The sequence below is a fragment of the Ammospiza nelsoni genome, chromosome 3 (assembly GCF_027579445.1).
Source record: "Ammospiza nelsoni isolate bAmmNel1 chromosome 3, bAmmNel1.pri, whole genome shotgun sequence".
NCBI lineage: Eukaryota > Metazoa > Chordata > Aves > Passeriformes > Passerellidae > Ammospiza > Ammospiza nelsoni.
In genome coordinates this window covers 78994599-79015219 of record NC_080635.1, presented here as the reverse complement: position 1 = coordinate 79015219, position 20621 = coordinate 78994599, and the positions used below count along the sequence as shown (strand labels likewise).

At 38.2% G+C, this 20621-nt stretch overlaps 1 protein-coding gene across 1 annotated transcript in view; it reads left to right on the top strand.

The window, feature by feature from the left end:
* The window catches only part of GREB1 (growth regulating estrogen receptor binding 1), an 88899-nt gene that overhangs the window by 21526 nt on the left and 46752 nt on the right, over positions 1 to 20621 (top strand). The window contains exons 2-4 of the mRNA XM_059468144.1: positions 11211 to 11367; positions 16334 to 16459; positions 17154 to 17330. Of these exons, the coding sequence (XP_059324127.1) occupies positions 11211 to 11367; positions 16334 to 16459; positions 17154 to 17330 (460 nt within the window). The remainder of the gene's footprint in view (positions 1 to 11210; positions 11368 to 16333; positions 16460 to 17153; positions 17331 to 20621) is intronic.

Below are 20621 nucleotides of genomic sequence, written 5' to 3'. Positions count from 1 at the left end.
ATTAATGCACTACAGCTATGGGGCAAATATGTTAGGCTGGCATTAGTCAAGTTATACTTCTTTAAAAGGTGAATTTCCTGGCTTTTGTTTTGGTTGGCCTGGTAAATTATTAAAAGTGACTTTCAAAAATCACCTCTCACACACATATCTATTTCTTGCAATGTTTGTTTTCCTTTTGGATTTCTCTAAACTTTGGATATCAATATAATACTTCAAGTGCCAGTTTGGTCAAGCTAATATATTGAAGATACACAGTTGTACAGTGCTGGTAGGAAGCCAGTCAGTCATTCCTGCATTTCTTGGCTGAAAGAATTTGTACCCTACTTGCAAATGCATGGCTGAGGTCTCCTCTCTCTGGTGTCAAATATAGAACATTTATAAAGCTTCTAGTTCGCTTCCATAGAAACAGAAAAAAATACCAATCACTCTCCTAAATAATTATTTACTACTTTCTGGACAGCTTCTCTTTCAGGTTCTTCAATGGAGTGCTTATATCTAAAATCTAAGAATAGAATTGACTAGACTAGAGTCTGTCAGTTGAAAGAGATCCACAGTGATCATCCAGTACAACTACCTGACCCATTCAGGGCCAATCTAAAATTAAAGCGTGTTGAGTATATAGAGAGAGCATATATTAAAAAAAAATTACTAAATAAACAATGAAAACTTGCAATTAATATGAAAATTGCTTTCAGTGAAAGCATTAAATCACCAAAGTTCCTAACATTTTAAAGCTTCAAGGAGCTTTAAAATTCAGGTTTTCCCCTCTTTTGTTACAGAAGAATCGGAAATTGTATCTTTCAAATTTTAAAGTGTTATTAAGCATTTTGATAGAGAAAGATACTGTTCTCACTACCCTCTCTAGCCATGTACTGGTACTTTCCTTTTGCATATATTAATGGCCATATACTTTATGCATAGCTAGATGAGGGATCTGATCCAGCAAAACATGACCCTACAAAAACTACGAGTCTTCAGTTATATCAGCTGACATCAATGCCACTGAACAACAGAGGGAATATACAATCAGCAGGGAGAGATGTTGCTTTTCAGCAGTAACCTGAGTACGGAGTAGCTTGAGCCAGTCTTGAAACCATGTCCTGAGAGTGAAGGGTGAAAATCAAGTTTCACAAGCTGTACCAAAAATACTCTGCATATAAGGTTACACAGAAATTTAATTCCACTGGGAGCCAAGACTCCCAGTGCTTGATTCAAGTAAAATCAAGTGTTTGATTTTTACTAATTTCAGTAATATTTAACTGAGTTTAAAATCAAGCATGGATCTGAACCTTGCATGACTTGGAGATGCAAGAAAAAGAAGAATTATTGCTTTTATCTTCTGAAATTATTTTGTTACCTAAAGAAATGTTTGATAAATATGTTTTTACAACATTTTATCATGTACATGTACTTTAGCTGTATCTTGAAAAGATGCAGTGTTTGTTTAAATATGATGCAACAGCTGTTTCTTTGTATATCCAGTGTTGTATTGAACATGTTCTCTCAAATATTGTTTTGACTTCCTATCCTTTTGTACAGGAGATATGGGCACAGTACCAACACAAAGATAATATTGCTACATACCTGATTTCATTCTCCTGTTAATCTTTTCTTCTCTTAGCAAAAAAAAAAAAAAAAACAACAAAACCTACAGTGCATACTTCATGCTTTCTTTAGTGATTTTCATATCTATATAGTACAGAAGGACCCACTTATTTCTTAAAAACCCCAAACTGTTTCAGTCCTTCCAAAAGCCTCCAACAAAACTGTTGATTTTAATAATGTTTCAGACTGATAGATTCCTGTGTGCCTGGCTGGGAGCACCATGACCCAGCACAGCACTTTTGTGTTAATAAGACATAAAGTCAGACCATTTATCATTTAGTATAGCCAGTACACAAATTAGAGAACAGCTTGCCAGGGTATATTGTGGTCTCATTACTTAGTTTTTGCCACAGTTGCAGAATAGATAGCTTTGAAATCTTCTTGTGCTCTACTGTGACAGGAGAGTGTTCGTGTCATGGTGACCCGACTGGGTTGTTCACTTGCGCACTGTGCTGACTCAGGAGCCTTAAGTGTGCTCACCAGTTTGCCAAGCAGCAGACTCTCCTAAATGAAACAAAAAAGAAAATTCCACAAAGACCTAATCACTGGCAGTTAGCACAGGTGTAAGGTATTCAGCACTGCAGTCAGGACATGAAACTTCAGGAGTCATTTACTGGAAGTCGCTGAGGAGCACACGCTTTCAGTACGGTACAGTATGTTTTCTATTGTATATTTCCGTGCTGAAAAATACTGTTACTGTTTAATAACAATATTAATATATCATAACGTATACCGTCTTATATTGATTACTGTTCAAATATAATATTTGTGAGACATTTTACAGCTAATGTTAATGCTTTAACTATATGAATTTTTCTGCATTTTTTGTCTCTTGTTTGCTGTTCTTGGTTTGAGTGATTTCCACTTAGGAAAACTTTGAAATACTAAAAGTTCAGACAACTTGAATTTTTAAACCCTCAAAGTAGACAACTCATATATAAAACTGCTAAGTTCACTTTCTTAAGTGAATTAAATTTGAGGATTCTACTGATACTTTTAACTAAAGATATTTGATTAATGCTTTGGATTGCATATTTTTGTTTGCAAATGTTTCTTATTTAATGTATTTTCAACATATAATAGTGGTGCAATCAATCTCCTGATTGAGTAAACCTTGAGGTTCAGAGCTATTTGTAATGTGGTACACTCATCTACAGATGTATTTGCTATCCACAGATGGTGAGGTACATTTTAAACTGTTCCCATTGTATTTGTGTCCAATCTTTGTTCATTAGATGGAAAATATTACCTAGATACAGTAGAGTGTGCTCTGCTAGTAGAAATCAGTGAGGCTCTCTTTCAAGCAGTGGGGCCATTTGCTGCGAATGAGGTGGAGCCCCTGAACCTGAGGGCATGTGATGTGTGTGCATCCTTGGAGAACTGCCACAGGCGCTGGCTCTGCCCCTGCTGCCCTGGCAGACAGCTCCAGGGTGTGTTTAAGCTGTCCATTCTGGTATCTCTGTGTGCATGTGGCTGCTGCACTGCTTCCAGGGGTGAGCCTGGAGGGGTGGGGATAGGAATGAGTCTGGAGGCTTTGGGGAAGGAAAAGCAAAAGTCTGGTTTTGAGCATGGCTCAAAAAGCTAACCTGTACAATCAGTACAGCATTACTCTTTGTACACTCCTTTTGGACTTGGAAAAGATTCTTGGAAACACTCTATAGCACCAATAACCAAAAGAAAGAGTAGTATTGGTTTCCTAGAATTTTCTTCAGAAAATATGCATTTCAAGATTATCTCTCTCCTGACTCGCCAATCTGCTGCCTGCTGCTTTACTCCGAGATCTCAAGTGGCTCTTCTCAAAGCACTGGATGAGATGTCTGAGACAGTTCTTGGAGAGGGAGTTGTGTCTCTTTAGGTAATAGTGAGAGAGCCTTTGCACTTACAGCAAGGCCCCAGACCTGTACAACTTGGAGATAATTTTTACTAATTTCCCAGTCACCACTTTGATCATTGCTTCCTAGCCCCGATTTGTGGCACCTCCTTCCCTCCCTTTCTCCTCCCTCTACTTGACTTCTTCCTGCTGCTTAACAAGCTCAATTGGTTTTATGTATGTAATTCTTTTTTTTTAAGAGAGTTTGAAGGTGGCCTCTGAAAGAATTTCTTTCATCCACAGCCAGGAGCTGATCAAAGCAATGCACAAAAGGCAAATGGGAGCCAAGGCAGTGCTGTCTGACCAGCCACAGGATCAGGGATCTGTGCTGGAGAAATAGTGAAGCAAATCACCTGCACTATATTGGAAGCTGCTGATAAGAGATTTTCTCTCCAGTAACACCTGCAGTTTATTAGATCCTGTAAGAAAATCAATGAAATCTGTATCAGAATACATTGTTTCTTGCAGAGAGGAATGTGAAAGCATTTACAGGATGAAGTGCCACAGCCTAAATTTATTTATTGCCATATCATGTGTTAGGCTCAGTCTGCATTATGAATACAACACTGGACCATCACCCAGCTCACATTTATTTTTATCAAGTGGCCCCTTGGCCCAGTTGTCAGGATATAAAGGAATGACAAGTCTTTGAAAAGAAGGTTCGTGCTAAAACAAGAAGCAAATAAATGAAAACCAGTGTCATCATTATATCTAAAATAGACTTCCAGTGGAAATTAAAATATATTAATAGTAGATGCTAAGTCACTTTTTAAAAGTCTAAGATTTCTTCTGAATTCTTTTTGCAGGTACAGATTTTTATCAGACATCAGTCCCAATAGTGCTTATAATTATGATTTTTTTAAAACTTGAAAAGTAATCCAATATATAGCTTTTAACAAAGGATTTCTGTTATGAGCAATTTGAGCTTTGGCATTTTTTCTTCTCTTTAAAATAAATTAAAATATAGTGTCATTTTAGCACAAAACAGTACTTTAAATGTCTCAAATCAGCTCTGGTTTGAGAGTAGGCGTAAGAGTTACTAGGGTGAAGGAAGCTTAAGTTTTCTGTCACCATAAAGAAAGACCAAACTTTGTGTTAAAACCAAAACAGTCTTTCATCCTTAATTAATTACAGGAATCTGATTGCAATTGGAGTTTTCTGTTTCACCAGAAATCTACAGTGTAGGCTGTCACAGCTTCACAGCTTGGATTCCTTGTCATTAAATTGCCAACATGCCTTAGTCCAGATCCCCCAGCATAGCTGTATATTTAAATGAGTTTATGACAACTTAGATTACTCTGGATTTCGTCAGGCTTTTTTTTTTTATTTTGGTTCAATGTAAAGTTGAATTTGTATGAGAAGTTTTTTTGTTGTTTCATTTTGGTTTTTCTTGGACTTTTTCCCAGACATATCAGGAAATTATTTTTCCTTTTTCTATAGAAATTATTAATTTAATTTCATTCATATGTTCCCTGCATGAATTATGGTATTTAAATTGAAAAAATGAACACTCAGAAATAATGCTTATTGGATATGCAGTTGAAAAATTTCAGCAAAAAAAAAAAGAAAACACTTTTTTTTAAAGCTGTCTTTATTATGGGCAAAATGGATGTGAAATAAATCCATAATAAGAGTGATGCATTAAAAAAAATTATTTACTTCCTGCCTGAAAAAAAAGGAAGCAATAGCTTTTTTATAGTATTTTATTGAGGTGGTTTAACACTGATTTGTCCAAGTTTGTTTTCATCCTTTTTTTGTATTGATCAGTTAGGAAATGGACTTGATTTTTCAATAGGTGGGGGAATTTTCCTGTATTGAATTTCATTGCAAAAGTGTCTGTATTAATCTCTGCAACAATCTCCTGAGAATAAAGACATTTCCCAGTTATTTACTTGTGCAGTGAGTGAGAGAACTGATTTCAGTGATGAATATAAGGAATGTGGCTTGGAATCTAGAGTTGCCAAAAAAAAAAAAAAAAAGGCTTGACACCTTTCAATCTGTGTTCTTGTTCCAACATCCTGTTGCTTGGAAACATGAGTCAGGGGAGGAAATCATCTCACTGTTGATGCGGGAGAAAATCCCTGTCTGCAGTCAGCCTGATTTTCAAAATCAAAGAAGAACTCAGATAAAAGTTAAAAGCAAACAGAAGGTAAAAAGAAGTGGTAGAGAGATCTGACTAGTCTTGTTACAGTATATTTGTTTTATGGAAGCAGCAGCAGAATTATTCTTGGCTGTGTGAAGGTGGTAGGATTAAATTCTCTGTGACCTGTCATCAACCTCAATCAGAGCCTCTGTGTTTCATCATGAGCTTCTAACCAAATTTTTTGGAAACCATTAAGTTTCATCTGGCCTGGTGTTTAAATAACATTTCTCATGTAAGTCCACATTCATATGGAAGTTCTAAGATTTGGTAACAGAGAATGCGCTAGAATTTCTGGCAAAGGTAACTGTGGTTTTATTTAAAGGTTTTATGTTGCATTTAAAATGTAATGGGCCAAAAGGGGTCTACTGAACTACCAAACTTTTGTCATATATGAAACATGGAATGACTAGAGACTTATTCATTTGACAGCTTTACTGCTGAGGAATAAATTACTTCCCTGAAGAAGTGGATTTCAATCAACAGATCCATAAGTGACTACTGATTTTATTCTTGTTGATATTGGTAGAGTTGGGCTCAGGAAAGAATTGTAATTTCATTTCTTAGCATGTTTTGAAGCTTGAAAATTTCTCTTTCAGGGTAATACTAACAGATAAAAATCAAACCATTCTTGAAGATTTTGGTGAAAATCATTTTGGTAAAGTGTTGGTCTGGAAGTAATCTCAAATGAAGTGATGGTTCCCATGCTCCAGTGTTATATTATAAACATCAGTCTTATGAGCCCTTTTCCCCCCCTCTCTCTTACTGCCAAGTCAGTCTGGCAGAACAGTGAGGAAACAGATTTGACTTCCAGAAACTAGCATTTTTCTCAGAAACTGGCAATAATCCACCTCTTTACAATGCTTTTAGATGGTTTTATACTGACAGAGAAAAAGCTTTGTAAATTGCTTCTACAAGGGATAATTTTGTGGTCCATGAACAACTAGGTTGATTTCTGGAAGAATAACTTTTAATTTCTCTTTGCCCATATGGTCTGCAGCTGTATTACTAAATGAAACAATTGAAGGAGATATTTCTGTGTGCCAGAAATCAAATTTCTGTTGTAATGTCTTGGCATAGCTCTGGTGCTTGTACTCCCTCTCTTCAGTAGTTCCCAGACACACTTCAGGAGTCACGATGGACCAGTGACTGTTCCTGAAGGGCATTTTGGATGGAGTAGCCTTATTTTGAGACTAGTAGTAAAGACATAAAATATAATACTTTATTGTGTCTTGTGGGGGCTGAAAATCGGAGTGTCTTTTAGTTCTCCTGAATCAAGAATTCTAAATATCCTGTGGGAATAGATTTTATGTAACCTATGGGAAATAAATACCACACAGTATCACTTCTACATGTGACACACATTAATATAGGAGATTATAAATAATTTATCCTTCCAAATCCAAAGCTAGAGATAACACTGTAATTACAGTTAGCTTCATGAAAATAAAGGAGTAAATTGTGATTTTTCATGGCTGGACTGAATCCACGAGGAGGATTTTGCAGGATGTATTGCTACCATTGAAGAGAATCAGTTTTGTGCTGTCTCCAAATTTATTTTTCTTCTTATAGTTATATTTACATATGAGTCCCTACCCTAAGGTTTCTTTTTTGTTAGACTGATGTTTTTAATACATCAGTAGAGACTTTACTGGACTTTACAAATATTGATGGATTTTGGGTATTACTTGATAAATATAATTATATCCAAAGGGCAAAAGGATCACAGAACTTTTTTGGTACTATTCTGTTAACAAATTGTTAACCTGCAGTAAATAACACTTTCTCCTCCTTACAGAAAAAATTTGATAGATAGCCTTTTAGATACCTAAATCCCATGTCCATGAAAACAAAACCTTTCTTTCTATGCAAGCAAAAAACTGCCTTTTGCCATAGTGATAGCAAATTCTGTTGGAGAGCATGACAACATCTTGCTATTCTCCTCTTAGAAATGATACAATAGAAATTACTCTGTTAAACTATTTCAAAAGAATGAAAGCTGGTTGCTGAAACTTGGAAAACATATTCACTGCTATAAGGCAATAATGAAAGGATTAATATAGTAAAGTAGCAGTGTAAATTATGTTGCATAATGCAAAAATCTTGCAACTTAATATGAAACATTCCCACCTGTAACAATTTGTAACTTGTATCTAAGGCTGAATTTCTTAGTAATCAACCAGGTCTTCCTAATTTCCCACTTAATTACCTTGATTATTGTTTTAAGTCAACATAACACAGCCCACATATACTCTTTAGTTTCCTCAGTTTCTGCTGAGGGCAGGCTTTATTTATCAGTCTGTTTCAATGGGAGTTGTTAAAAGCCCTGGATTATTTGCCATGCTTTAAAGTCCATAGAATTCCTTAGGATACTCAATCTGTCCTAGGTGTAGGATTAATTTTGTCCAGAATTGCTGTGCTAGACCTTCAGTCTTCACAAAACCCTAGTGCTCCTCACGGCAAAAAGTCAGTAAAATGTTGCTGTCTGTTCCGCTGTGCACAAGATCTCCCTGTGTGATCTGGCTGCTGGCACTGAATGTCCTCCTGCTGCTGGCCAGTCATTGTCATGGCCCTCCTGGAAGGGATTGCCCTCGTGGCTGAGGGAGCTCCTTACTGAAATCACAGCACGGAGGGCAGGCTCATAGCAGGTTTTCTTAAGCCCTGACTGGTTCAACTGCAGTTGAACTTGAAGTTGACTCTAAACTGACTGACATTCACCCTTAAGAAGGTCCCAATTTTTCTTAATTACACAGTCCCTGCTTACCACTGAAATGCTGATGGTTCTTTATTTGGAATTTGAGATGCTTCTTTAAGTGACTAACAAAATTTTGCTCACATTTTCAGATGCCTGGACTTAGCATCTCTCTTTACCAGCATTATCCATGGATTTCTAAGGCATTGTCCTGACCTGCTTCATTTGTGTCTACAATTTTTTCTTAGGCTCCCGAGTGGCTCAGAGTGTTTATTGTCTTTTTATCATGCTTTTATGAGGCTCTTCCTGGTCCAGCTCTTTGCCTTTTTTCTCCTCCTTATATTGGCAAGTATTTTCCTCTGCCTGCTCTCCATGGAAACTGGCCATATGACAGCGAGATGCCCTTTGATTTATCAGTAGATGGGGTCGAGGGCCATCCTTCTGTGTCAGTGTATGGGGGTTTTTTAGTAGGTCTGGTGACCATCTATGTGCATGGCTTGGACTTTCACAAGTGTTTGAAAGTTTAGCCTGTGGCACCCTGTTGTATCCAAGAGAAACATAAATCAAGGCTGGGAGTGATGAGGTCATTGCAGCAGGGACACAGGACTCACTTTTTGCTTCCATGGAGTCAGCAACTGTCAATTCAGATACCACAGTCTGAGCAGCTCTGAAGAAAAGAGAGGATGACAACTGTCTTATAGCTAGTGGGAAATGGTTTCTCCCTTGCTTGTTTTGGAGAAGTAATTTCTTTTGAGAGTAATTTCAGTTGAGAGTCAGTGGGGCTCTGAACAGCAGAGACTAGTGCTGGCAAAAAAGCTGCTGTGATGCCCATTTTCTGGTTCCAGTGGTGTGTGTTTGATGATAAAAAAATGGCTAAAAAATTATTTATCACATCTTCCAAAATAGGTCTCTGGGTATCTGATTGTGTTTACACTGTGATTTAAGATCACACAAACACATGAGATCTTACAAATCCAGGAAGTATATTTTTGTTTCTTTTTAACAACCATTCACAAAATTAAATTAGCTGCCTAATAAGCAAACAAACATGCTTGTGTTGCAAAGAATTCCAAAACCTGCCTCTTTCACAAATAATATAATCTTAACTGATTCCTTATCTGTAACATCACATTGATAAGATGCTGGTTTCTGCCATCCTCAGGATTAAATACAGGGTTTCTCTTCTGACCACTTGTGGGCTCTGTAAATCCTGAGCAAGCATTCAGCATTGGATAGAATTAATTTCAGAGCTGACCTGGGGTTTCCTGCATATACCTTTGATAAAGCTTGTTAAGGACATTTCTAATGTCAGGCTTTTCTCATTCTCTTCAGCTGCCTTTGGTGTAGGGGGAAGCAATACGCAAAAGGAGCCAGAGGGTTCCTACCAGTGTGGGATGGGAACTGTGAGAAGTTTTCTGTGTTGGAGAAGATGCAGCCTGATTTCCATACCAACAGTGAACATCTCTAATAGGCTTTGCAGCTTCCTGTTTGCCCCTTACCAAATATAAATATCAGTGCTATTCAGTGCAACTCCTCTGATTTTGTGTATCTACATGAATATTTTGTTGGTAGTGCCTTCTTTAGTCTAAATAATTTCCTTCAATACTGCCTCCATTGTTTTATTTTTCTCATTATGGTTCTGTTAATACTGTATATATCTATTATAGCAATTTTATATCATGTAGTACTAGCTATACTCTCTATACAGTATTAACATGATTCAAGCAAGTACACTCAAATATAATTTTATATGTAAAATATGCTTTACAAAGTCATAAAAGGATATCCAAATCAACAAGTTTGTATGTTGTTCCCTTCAAAGCCCTTTTCCCATGACAAGCAGTATGTGGTTTCACAGTGGTTTTCCTTTTGCCTGACTGATTCCTACGGGATGCTTCTCAACAGGGGAATTTCCCAAGCGGCATCCAGGGCTGAGGAGGGGCTGTTCAGGGTTTAGGAATTACTGCCACAAACAGGAAGCGTTTCATGCTTTCTATTCACAGTTACTTGAGGAGGGAAAGGACATGGGGCCCAGGGCAAGAGCTACTTTGTAATAGGGAAAGAAAGCTGACATGGCTTTTGGTTACACCAGTTCATTGTGTTCCCTGTAGAAAGTAGGTGTCAGTTAATGCCATGGAATATTCAGCTGGAATAGACTGCCTGCTCAGTGACAGATTGAATAAATTACATGGTTTCACTAAAAGTAAAGTCCTAATAAATAAGTGAATGCAATATCAATGCATGTGGATGGATACTGTTTAATTAAAAAAAAAAAAGGCAAAAAAAGCACTGTTTTTTACAAGGAAAAATACTGTTTAGAGTGAAAAGTAAAAGTTATATTTCACCCTCTGTGGATTACAGCAGTGCTACATTATTTATGAGACAGCACCTCTGAAAGAAATGTTGAACTGCTTTAGCCAGGTTCAGCCATGATGGGCCGTGCAAAGAAAAGTACACAAAACTGCTATTGCCCAGATCATTTATTCTGTTCAAATTGCTTGAAATAGAAAGGCTGTTTAACAATAGACTGATGACTATTGAAAGTACCTCACCTCAATTGCTATATAAATCAAGGAATTACTTGAATCAGATTTCTAGTCACTTTTTCAAGAAGGTGCCAAAGCTTGCTGCCTTTCTGCTGAATTAGAGAAAGCTGTTACTTTTAGATAACTTCCTGTAATTTACCAGCAGGATCTGCTCAGTGACTGCTGCAGTCAGTGTTCTTTGCCTTTCTTTGTGGACAATGGAGCATTTCTCTTTCATGAGAAATGTTGAGCCTGGCGTCAGCATGCAGTGATGGAGTTCTGAGTGCTTAAATTGTAATATCTTTCTTTCTTTTTTTTTTTTTCCCTCTTCCTGTCTCTTTTGCCTTTTTTTTGTTTGTTTGTTTGTTTTTGGAGAAGATGGGAAATTCTTACGCTGGCCAGCTCAAGACAACACGGTTTGAAGAAGTGTTGCATAATTCCATCGAGGCCTCTCTCCGCTCAAACAACTTGGTTCCCAGACCAATCTTTTCTCAGTTGTATTTGGAAGCAGAACAGCAACTATCATCGCTGGAAGGTAGGAAAAAATTGAATTTCTATTTCTGTCAAAGGCAATTCTGCTATTTACTCAGCCATGGCCAAGCCCATTTTAAATCATAATATGGATAAGCATAAGTTTTTATTTGGATTTTTTTATTATCTGCAAATATATATGCATTAGAATTGGATTAAAAATACAAAATGCACTGTCTTTTATTTTGACAGAATTAAGCCACTTGCTCAGATTCATCTATACACATAAATTGAAGTTCTAGGAATTGTTCCGTTACATTTGTGAGAAGTCTTTGGAGATTTGGAAAATAAATGTTATCCTATAATTTATTATATACTGCTGAAAGTCACACAGTTAGTGGTAGAAAACCCATAACAGATTTGTAAAACATGTATGCTAAGACTGATTTTCAATGTGCATAAATACAGCAGAAATATTTTTTAGCTTTTGAGATGGTTTATAATTACTTCAGGCATAATATTTGTAGTTATTCTGTGGTTGCAAAGGTAAAATTTAGGATATGTACTCTCACAAACTCTGCACAAGTTGATGTTTAACGAATAGGATTTCTCACTGAATTTGTGGGTGTGTTTACAGAAGGCTACTTTCTCAGTAATGAACTGTATAGATCTGCTAAACAAACTCATGATGCAGTTTGGTGTTTGGTGTCTGTTACTTGTAGTGGTCTCATGGTTTCCAGTGACTTTTCTGATGTGTGCATAACACTGGCATGGTGGTGTAAGGTTATGTTTAATAATATGATTTATTTAGTAATTTCTGTAAGGAGAATGGAGTTTCACATCTTTTGTCCACACCTACTTTGCCTGTCATACTTAGCTGCTGTTAGTGAGAAATGCATGAAGGTCCACAGTAACACACACGCACACAAAATTAGGCCAAGGAGTAGTAACAGATAACAGTATTTTGCACAGAACAAAGTCTTTGCTATTACCACACAGTGAAAGCTGTGAATATTTCTTGAAAAATAAAATCCGCTTGCATATCATTAATAATTTCCTCTTTTCTTCTTTTTTTTTTTTGCTAATACAGGACAAAATAATGAATATACAATAATTGTTTAAATATATTTGCTGTTTATTCCCTGCACAAAATGATCCTTCTATCAAACCCTTCCCAAAGAATTTTAAAAAGTTCCGTGGTAGCTGTGATGTCACAAAATTGATTATGACATCATTTGGGAAAGATAGCACAGGAGCAGATGCATTGTTCAGGAACAAAAGTGCAATTTCACAATTCTGTAGTTTCTTTCTTTCTTTCAAGACTTTCAAAGAACTTTGCAAGCCTTGAGGCGCTGATTCTGTGTTCGTTGTAGTTAATGGAAACAGAGTTGAAGTGTAATTAAAAGTCTCATAACAGCCTGGCAGAGAGCATTCCTTTCATGAAAGTTTCAGACAAGGGGAACTCTGAAGTGACCTATAATAGAGTGCCTTCTAGGTTGTTCCTCAGGTGGAAGAGGTCTTCAGGCTGCTCTTACCTACTGTAGCCTTGTCAGAAATTGAATCTTCCACTTCTAGCTACATGAATCCCTATGCTCTGAGGGACAGGAGGCTCCTGAATGAGAGAGACATCCTAGGGGGCTTGGGCAATGCTAATGAAACCCTTTACAGGTGGCAGCAGCTCATGCTTGAGTGCTTTCTCTTTTACTCTTTCCACTTTTGAACTGAAAATGCTGTAGGTCTCTTTTCTTAGTCTCCACTTCCATTTTCCATTTCTTTCTTAAATCACCTGTTATGGTTAACAAACCTCACAGTTTAACTCTATCCAAAAGGGAAATAAAACATATCCTGTTCTGTTCTCTCCATCTATCCATGCATGCCCGTTTTCTCCCTTTTCATGAATTTTGCCATCTTTTGGATATTCCATTCTGCTAATTTAATACATAAACCCAGCAAAAAGAAAAGAGGACATAGGTCACATTTTTTTTCCTTAGCTGGATTTTTTGCTGGTTAGCAAGCTGGGATGCTCAGGAAAGGCTACATTAAATGTCAGAGCTGGTACAAAGAGGAAGGAAGGAAGTGGCGGAAGGAAGGAAGGAAGTGGCGGAAGGAAGAAAGTGGTGGAAGGAAGTGACGGAAGGAAGGAAGTGGCGGAAGGAAGGAAGGAAGTGGCGGAAGGAAGGAAGTGGCGGAAGGAAGTGGCGGAAGGAAGTGGCGGAAGGAAGTGGCGGAAGGAAGTGGCGGAAGGAAGTGGCGGAAGGAAGTGGCGGAAGGAAGTGGCGGAAGGAAGTGGCGGAAGGAAGGAAGGAAGTGGCGGAAGGAAGGAAGGAAGGAAGGAAGGAAGGAAGGAAGGAAGGAAGTGGCGGAAGGAAGTGGCGGAAGGAAGTGGCGGAAGGAAGTGGCGGAAGGAAGTGGCGGAAGGAAGGAAGTGGCGGAAGGAAGTGGCGGAAGGAAGTGGCGGAAGGAAGTGGCGGAAGGAAGTGGCGGAAGGAAGTGGCGGAAGGAAGTGGCGGAAGGAAGTGGCGGAAGGAAGTGGCGGAAGGAAGTGGCGGAAGGAAGGAAGGAAGGAAGGAAGGAAGGAAGGAAGGAAGGAAGGAAGGAAGGAAGGAAGGAAGGAAGTGGCGGAAGGAAGTGGCGAAAGGAAGTGGCGGAAGGAATTGGCGGAAGGAAGGAAGGAAGTGGCGGAAGGAAGTGGCGGAAGGAAGGAAGGAAGGAAGGAAGGAAGGAAGGAAGGAAGGAAGGAAGTGTCGGAAGGAAGTGTCGGAAGGAAGTGTCGGAAGGAAGTGTCGGAAGGAAGTGTCGGAAGGAAGGAAGGAAGGAAGGAAGGAAGTGTCGGAAGGAAGTGTCGGAAGGAAGTGTCGGAAGGAAGTGTCGGAAGGAAGTGTCGGAAGGAAGGAAGGAAGGAAGGAAGGAAGGAAGGAAGGAAGGAAGGAAGGAAGTGGCGGAAGGAAGTGGCGGAAGGAAGTGGCGGAAGTGGCGGAAGGAAGTGGCGGAAGGAAGTGGCGGAAGGAAGGAAGGAAGTGGCGGAAGGAAGTGGCGGAAGGAAGTGGCGGAAGGAAGGAAGGAAGGAAGGAAGGAAGGAAGGAAGGAAGGAAGGAAGGAAGGAAGGAAGGAAGGAAGGAAGGAAGGAAGGAAGGAAGGAAGGAAGGAAGGAAGGAAGGAAGGAATTCAGCCCTTTTGCATTGCATTGGGATATTAGTCAAGGTTATGTCATAACACATAACTTACCCGTTACTTTAGTAGCATAGATGAAGAGTTTCATTCTTCATTCAATTGCAGCATTTTTGTCTTTAGACCATACCCTTTAAATAGTTGTGTTTAGTGTTCTGTTCTTAGTTGTGTGCACCACAGAACTGGAGCTTAATGTTCAGAGTTCAAAAGTAAACATACCCTTCAAATCCTCTTCTAGATTGGACTGTAAATCTGAATGACCTTGACAGATAAATCATTACACTCCAGATTTACTTTCTCTTCTCTAGCTCTCATTTATCCTATAGTAGTTATTTAGATGATTGTGCAATAATTTGTCAATAAAATAAAGGATATTCTGAGGTGAGTCATAGGAAAGGAAAGAGAAATCCTTGATGATATCCTATGGGATTCTGAGTACCTGATCCAAAGTCAATTGAAGCAAACAGAGTACGTCCAGTTGTCACTGGGCTTTGGAGGATGACTGCTCTGCTTCACTTTTTTTCTGTTTCAAGACTAAAACCTGGATCAACGGTATAATTTCAGTGCCTAACTGCTCTTTTACTTGCCCAAGTACAAGCAGCTATTCAGCTTCCTGCTGGTACTCAAGTACCTGTAGCCCTTCATGACCCAATTTTGCCAGGGGAAGCTCTTGCTGTGTTTGCTGCAGGCATGTCCATACTGACCCCTAGAAGCCTACAAGCCTAAGACACAAACCCCACTGGGTTCACTTAGTACTTGTGCGCTGTCTCTCTTGTGTGTAAAATGTTCCTCAGTCCTGTCTGTGGAAGTGTTTTCCCCTTCTCCAGTTAATTGCTCTCCTCTGCTTGCAACATTTGTCCCGTTTTCCAGGAGCATGTCTGAGCCAGAAGAGGGGATAGAGCCATTGGTCAGTATGGTCAGTTTTGCTGGAGCTGTTGAATCATTCATGAAAAAACCTCTTTGGGTGGAAAGAAGAGGCAGTCTCTAGTTGAAGGGGTGAAACACACAGCAATAAAGCCCTCTGAAAAGACCTAACACATTCTAAAAATTGAAGCTTACATCATGTATTCCTCTCCAGCTTTTAGTACTACCTCCATAGTGCCTCCTGGACTAGCATGGTCCAGGTACAAGAGCAGGCTGGAGTGAATCATCTTCCTGAACATCTGCCTTCCCTTGACACTGTACAGAGAGTGTTGGTGCATTACTTGGAGCTCTGGATTCTGGTAGGAGACAGACGGGCTGAGAATTAGGTGTTCTTGTCATGGCATCATCTGTGGTGAAACTAGTTTCTAGCAGGAACTGTTTTTTCACTCTCCTGTACAAAACCAAGGACATGGTCGATGCCTAATTAATAAATTCTGTACCTGGACTGTAGCCAGGACATTCTAAAGTGCCAAGAAGTAATGACTTTGGGTTTTATTGCCTGTTAATATTCTAAACAAAGGATACAGTTACACTGTTTTGATCAGCAAGAGATCAAGCATTAGAAGCTAGTCCCCTAAAAATTGTGCACTTATATTAAAATAATATGATTTAAAAATTAATACGTTGAGACTTCTTCTTATCTGTACTTAAGGGTATTTTACTTTCTCAGGTGCAGCTGAGTCATGTTTTTTAACTTGTTTTGCACAGGAACTAACATCTTTATTTTCTTGGTTAAAGACATTCTATTATAAGCATGACTGGAAGTTGGAGCTTTAAGGAATAACAATTATCAAGAGTTGGCAACAGTAAAGTCATTGTCAAGAGAAGAGAATCCAGTTTGCTGTAATACTTTCTATAACTGGGTCACCCTGTTCACTCACTGGTTTGTTGCCAGCATTTTCTGGTGTCCAAGTAATTTATACTATGATAATTTGCAGCAGGCAGCAGAGCAGATAATGAGGAAGAAGAAGAAGAGGAGGAGGAAGAAGAAGGCTCAGAATCAAGTAGTCCTCCTGTTTCTTACCAGGTGAAGCCTCCCCCAGAAGGATGTTGCACTACTGATGGTAAGAATACCAACTGTGCTGTCAGAAGCATTTGCCCTACTGAAAAGGGTAGAATTTGGGCTATTTCCCCTATAATTTGTCAGAATTACATAATCTATATGATACAAAAATCCTAAAAATGTCAGTGTTCATTACCTGCCTGACAAGGCTGGATGGGTCTCAGTTGCTCTTCTGTTTGACAGGGTCTTTGTTCAGTGTCAGATAAGCATTTGTGTTGGAATGCCTGGCACAAGGACAGAACTTCTGTTCTCTTAGGCAGCATAGCCTTTAAATTGCAAAGTTTGCAGGTATAGCATTTGCTAAAATGACTGTGATAATTCTTATTGCTTTATCACCACTCTTTCCTGTTTAAAGTGTATTAAGTGTCAAAAATATTTGAAAACCCAGGAAAGGCTGGTGAAATTGACCAGATTTTGAGACCTGTTTTCTCCCTTTTTGAATGTCTGACCAAAGTTATGGTGTTAGTGATGACAGTAGTCCTATAAATATGTTGGTTACAAACTACCACCAAGAGAAACTTCATTGTGCGTTTTGTTTATGACTGACCAAAACGAGGAAAGAAAATTCCCTTTTAGCATGCCCTTGATCTTAGAGGGTAAGCCTTTGGCTTTCATTAAAAATATAGGAAATTCTTTAACAAAGACAACTGTGAGCAGGAAACAAAAAATTAAAATAAGTTGAATTTTTTTTCTAGGTTTCTGCCAGGCTGGTAAAGATTTGAGACTGGTTTCAATTTCTAATGAACATATTGAGGTGCCATCCGGATTTTTACTTGTTGGTGCAAAGTCACCAAATTTACCTGATCACCTGTTAGTGTGTGCTGTGGATAAAAGATTCCTGCCAGATGACAACGGGCGCAATGCCCTGCTGGGTGAGTGTCTGACTGCAGTAACTGGGTTCTTCTGTGGCTTCAATTAATAGCTACTTGTGGTTTTGAGTTCAGCAGGTCTTATTTCTGTTCCACATCTACAGCAATGCTCACAGGTCATGCACAAGAAGATAACAGGTCAGAGCTGGCTGTGTTTGCTTTGGAAAGATACAGAGTGAGCACTTCATTAGAGATGCTTCATCACCTTCTGTCCATCAGTCCAATGCTAAAGTCATTATTTGGCTGGTGCATGTCTGAGTTGCTGGAACTGCACATCTGGTAACTGGACTGGTTAAACTGCTGCCTGTGTCTATTGTGGCTTTCCAAATATGGATGTATACATACTGTAGGCCTGTCAAGTGGAAATTTCAGGCTCTTATATACATATAAACAGTTTAATGATAGTTTAGACGACAAAAAATAATGACCCTTTCAATTTACCTCTTTGAGATAGGGATAACATTCTCCCCTGTGTTTGAACAATAGCCTGGGTTCTGTTCCTAACCTATGACTTCTTGCTATCATCATAATATAAATAAATGAGTGATTATAAGTTAAAATATTCCCCATATGTGCAATCAGTTAACACTGTGTGTTGGAAAAATACTCTTAGGAGGATGCTTCAATTTATTGTGTTTAATCTACTTAAAAGTTTAATTTCTGACATAAAAAGAGATCCTTCTTCTGACATAAAAATAGATCCTTCTATCTATTTTTATTATAGTCATTCTGATTGCCATTAAATTTGTCCAAATCAAGCCAAATAGGGAAAATCTCAATCATGTGAATTACTTAAATGAATATTAATGTTATTAAAATGGAATATTTTTTATATTGGAAAAGGTGGTGCATAATTGGAGGGGGAACTCATTTTTCAATCAGGCACTCTCAGATATGTGTATATTGTTTTCAGAGTTCACAAAAAAAGATGCATCATATATTTGTGCATCAGCCTGAGCTTTGAATAGCAAAAGGGAAACATTTCCCAAGAATTTTAAGAGGTTTCTTTCACAAACACTGAGGGATATGACATGAGCTCAATTGTTATCTCAGTTTGAGCAAGTCTCCAAGGCATTTGGGTTGACAGTGGAGTGTGAAGGTGCATAATGTGATCCTATGTACAGTAATTTCTTTTCCTATGTGATCTTGTAGAGTTGGATTGGTCACAGTGCATTTGACCAGTGATTGTAAAAGAATTAGGAGGGTTGTAAATCACCCACGTGTTGTCATTTTAAAGATAAAGACAGGAATGTTGTACCACTCAAGTCATTCAGTGCTAGCACTATTAACAGCTTAAGCTCCTTAGGCTGTTAGCAGAGAGGAAGTAGTGTATTTGTTAATTGCGTGCTAAACAAGAACAGAAAAAGGCAACAGGAACATAATTGGGAGGGTTTTATGCTACTTGCATCCTCAGTTTGCTTATTTAATACATTTTAGTTTCCTGAAACCATTTAAATGCTTATTTTTGACTGTTGTTATACACTTAAACCCCAGTTAACCATATTCTTTTGCAGACAATTCTAGTAACTCTGTAGTATGACTTTTATGTGTTCTACAAGCTCAAATACAAAAGAGCTTACATGCTTTAAGATCTGAGGTCTTCATCTGGAAGGTGGAGATAAAATAATGTTCCTGGTCCCTAATCTAATGAAAAAATTATGTATCATAATATATAATTTAATAAAAAAATATCATGCTAACATGGGGATAGTACACCATTTGTACAATAGGTCACACTGTGGATAGAAATGATTGTTTGATTCGGGTTTTCATATCCCAGTGCAAGTCAAATCAGGGGAAGTAAAATTAGAAGTAGACATGAGTATTCTGATGGTTTTGGACAATAGTGGGATATAAACCAGAACCATCATTGCTGTAAATAATCTCCTAATGTAGCACAGTGATCTCTGTCTGGCAGTAGATTTAAATTGAAAACACGCCATATGAAGAAGGGAAACAATTTAGTGTCTTGCTTTTCAAGACAGCATAGAAGCCTTATTTTTGGTATTCTGAGTTCTGTCAAACATGTTGGCCTTTTGAAACAGCATGGAAAGTGGTCCCTTCAAGCCTTTTTAAGTTTAGAGGGAAATTTAATTGGATTAATTTTGAATTGAAATTAACTGTCATGGGTCAGAGTATATATCCCACACTTTTAGTAAGGCTTGTTGGTGATATAGACACAGGATTTGTAACCCTTCAGCCTCACTGTTTTGTTTTTTTTTTTACCTAATTTCATGTTTTTCCTCTTAATATACTGTATTTTTGTAAGGCAGCTGTTCCTCAGTACTGTCGACTTTTTCAGAAGAGTTTATTTAAATAGAGAAGACACCAATGAGTCACCCAATAGTGTCCTGGTTTCTTATGGGTGTTTGTGAGGCTGCCTGTGGATTGTATAAAAAGACCAGAAGAAAGCAGGAAATATCTTAGTAGTTTCAGGGCCAGATTTTGACTTCAGATCTTGTTCCCATTTGGGAATGTTGATATTCCTCTGAGGCATGTGCCATTTTATTGACAATGCTACCAAGTTGTCCCACCAATCAAGGCAGATGTGCTTCCGATTTGAAAGTAATTTCTGTTGGAGGTTGTTTTGTTTTTTAGTTTTTACAATTAATGTATTGTTCCATAGGAAGACAACCTCAGCAGTTTCTGGAAAAGACTATATTTTTGATAAGGAAAATGTCTCTAGGCATGTTCCTCATCTGATTCTGTTAATCACGTTAGATCACAGATTTAACTGCTTTGCAAAACAGATGCAGGTTTTTGCCTTTAGGAAGCTGTTTCTTGAGTTTTATGCAGTCTAAAGGAATGCTTAGATGGAGGAAGTGATCTGTGATAGTGAGATATTTATTATTTCCTAATTAAAGCAGCAAACATGTATCACTCCCAAAGGTTTTTTTTCTCTTCTTGTTTTATTTTTCTTCCCTAGTCTTGCTATTCAGGAGTGTCTCTCATGATAAACAAAGCAGCTATTCACCTATCATCTTCCAAAAGACCAAACAGCTGCCTACTTTCCTATCAGGAAACAAGAAATGTTTGGGTTTTTTTTTTTTTTTCTGTAGGACCTTGAGGTCAGAAGGACAGAGGAAAAGATTAGTTTGCTTGCATTGTAAGCTGTATGTAAGAGGAAAACATTGTAGTATAAAATACTGTGACTGCTTCTTATAAATATGCAATTATCTGTTGGGCTTTTGTAGCAGTACTGAGTTGCCATACAATGGAGCTCTCTGCCCTGACCATATTGATTTTATTCATTTTTTAAACTTAGGACTTCAGTCTTCAAATGGAGTGGTACTG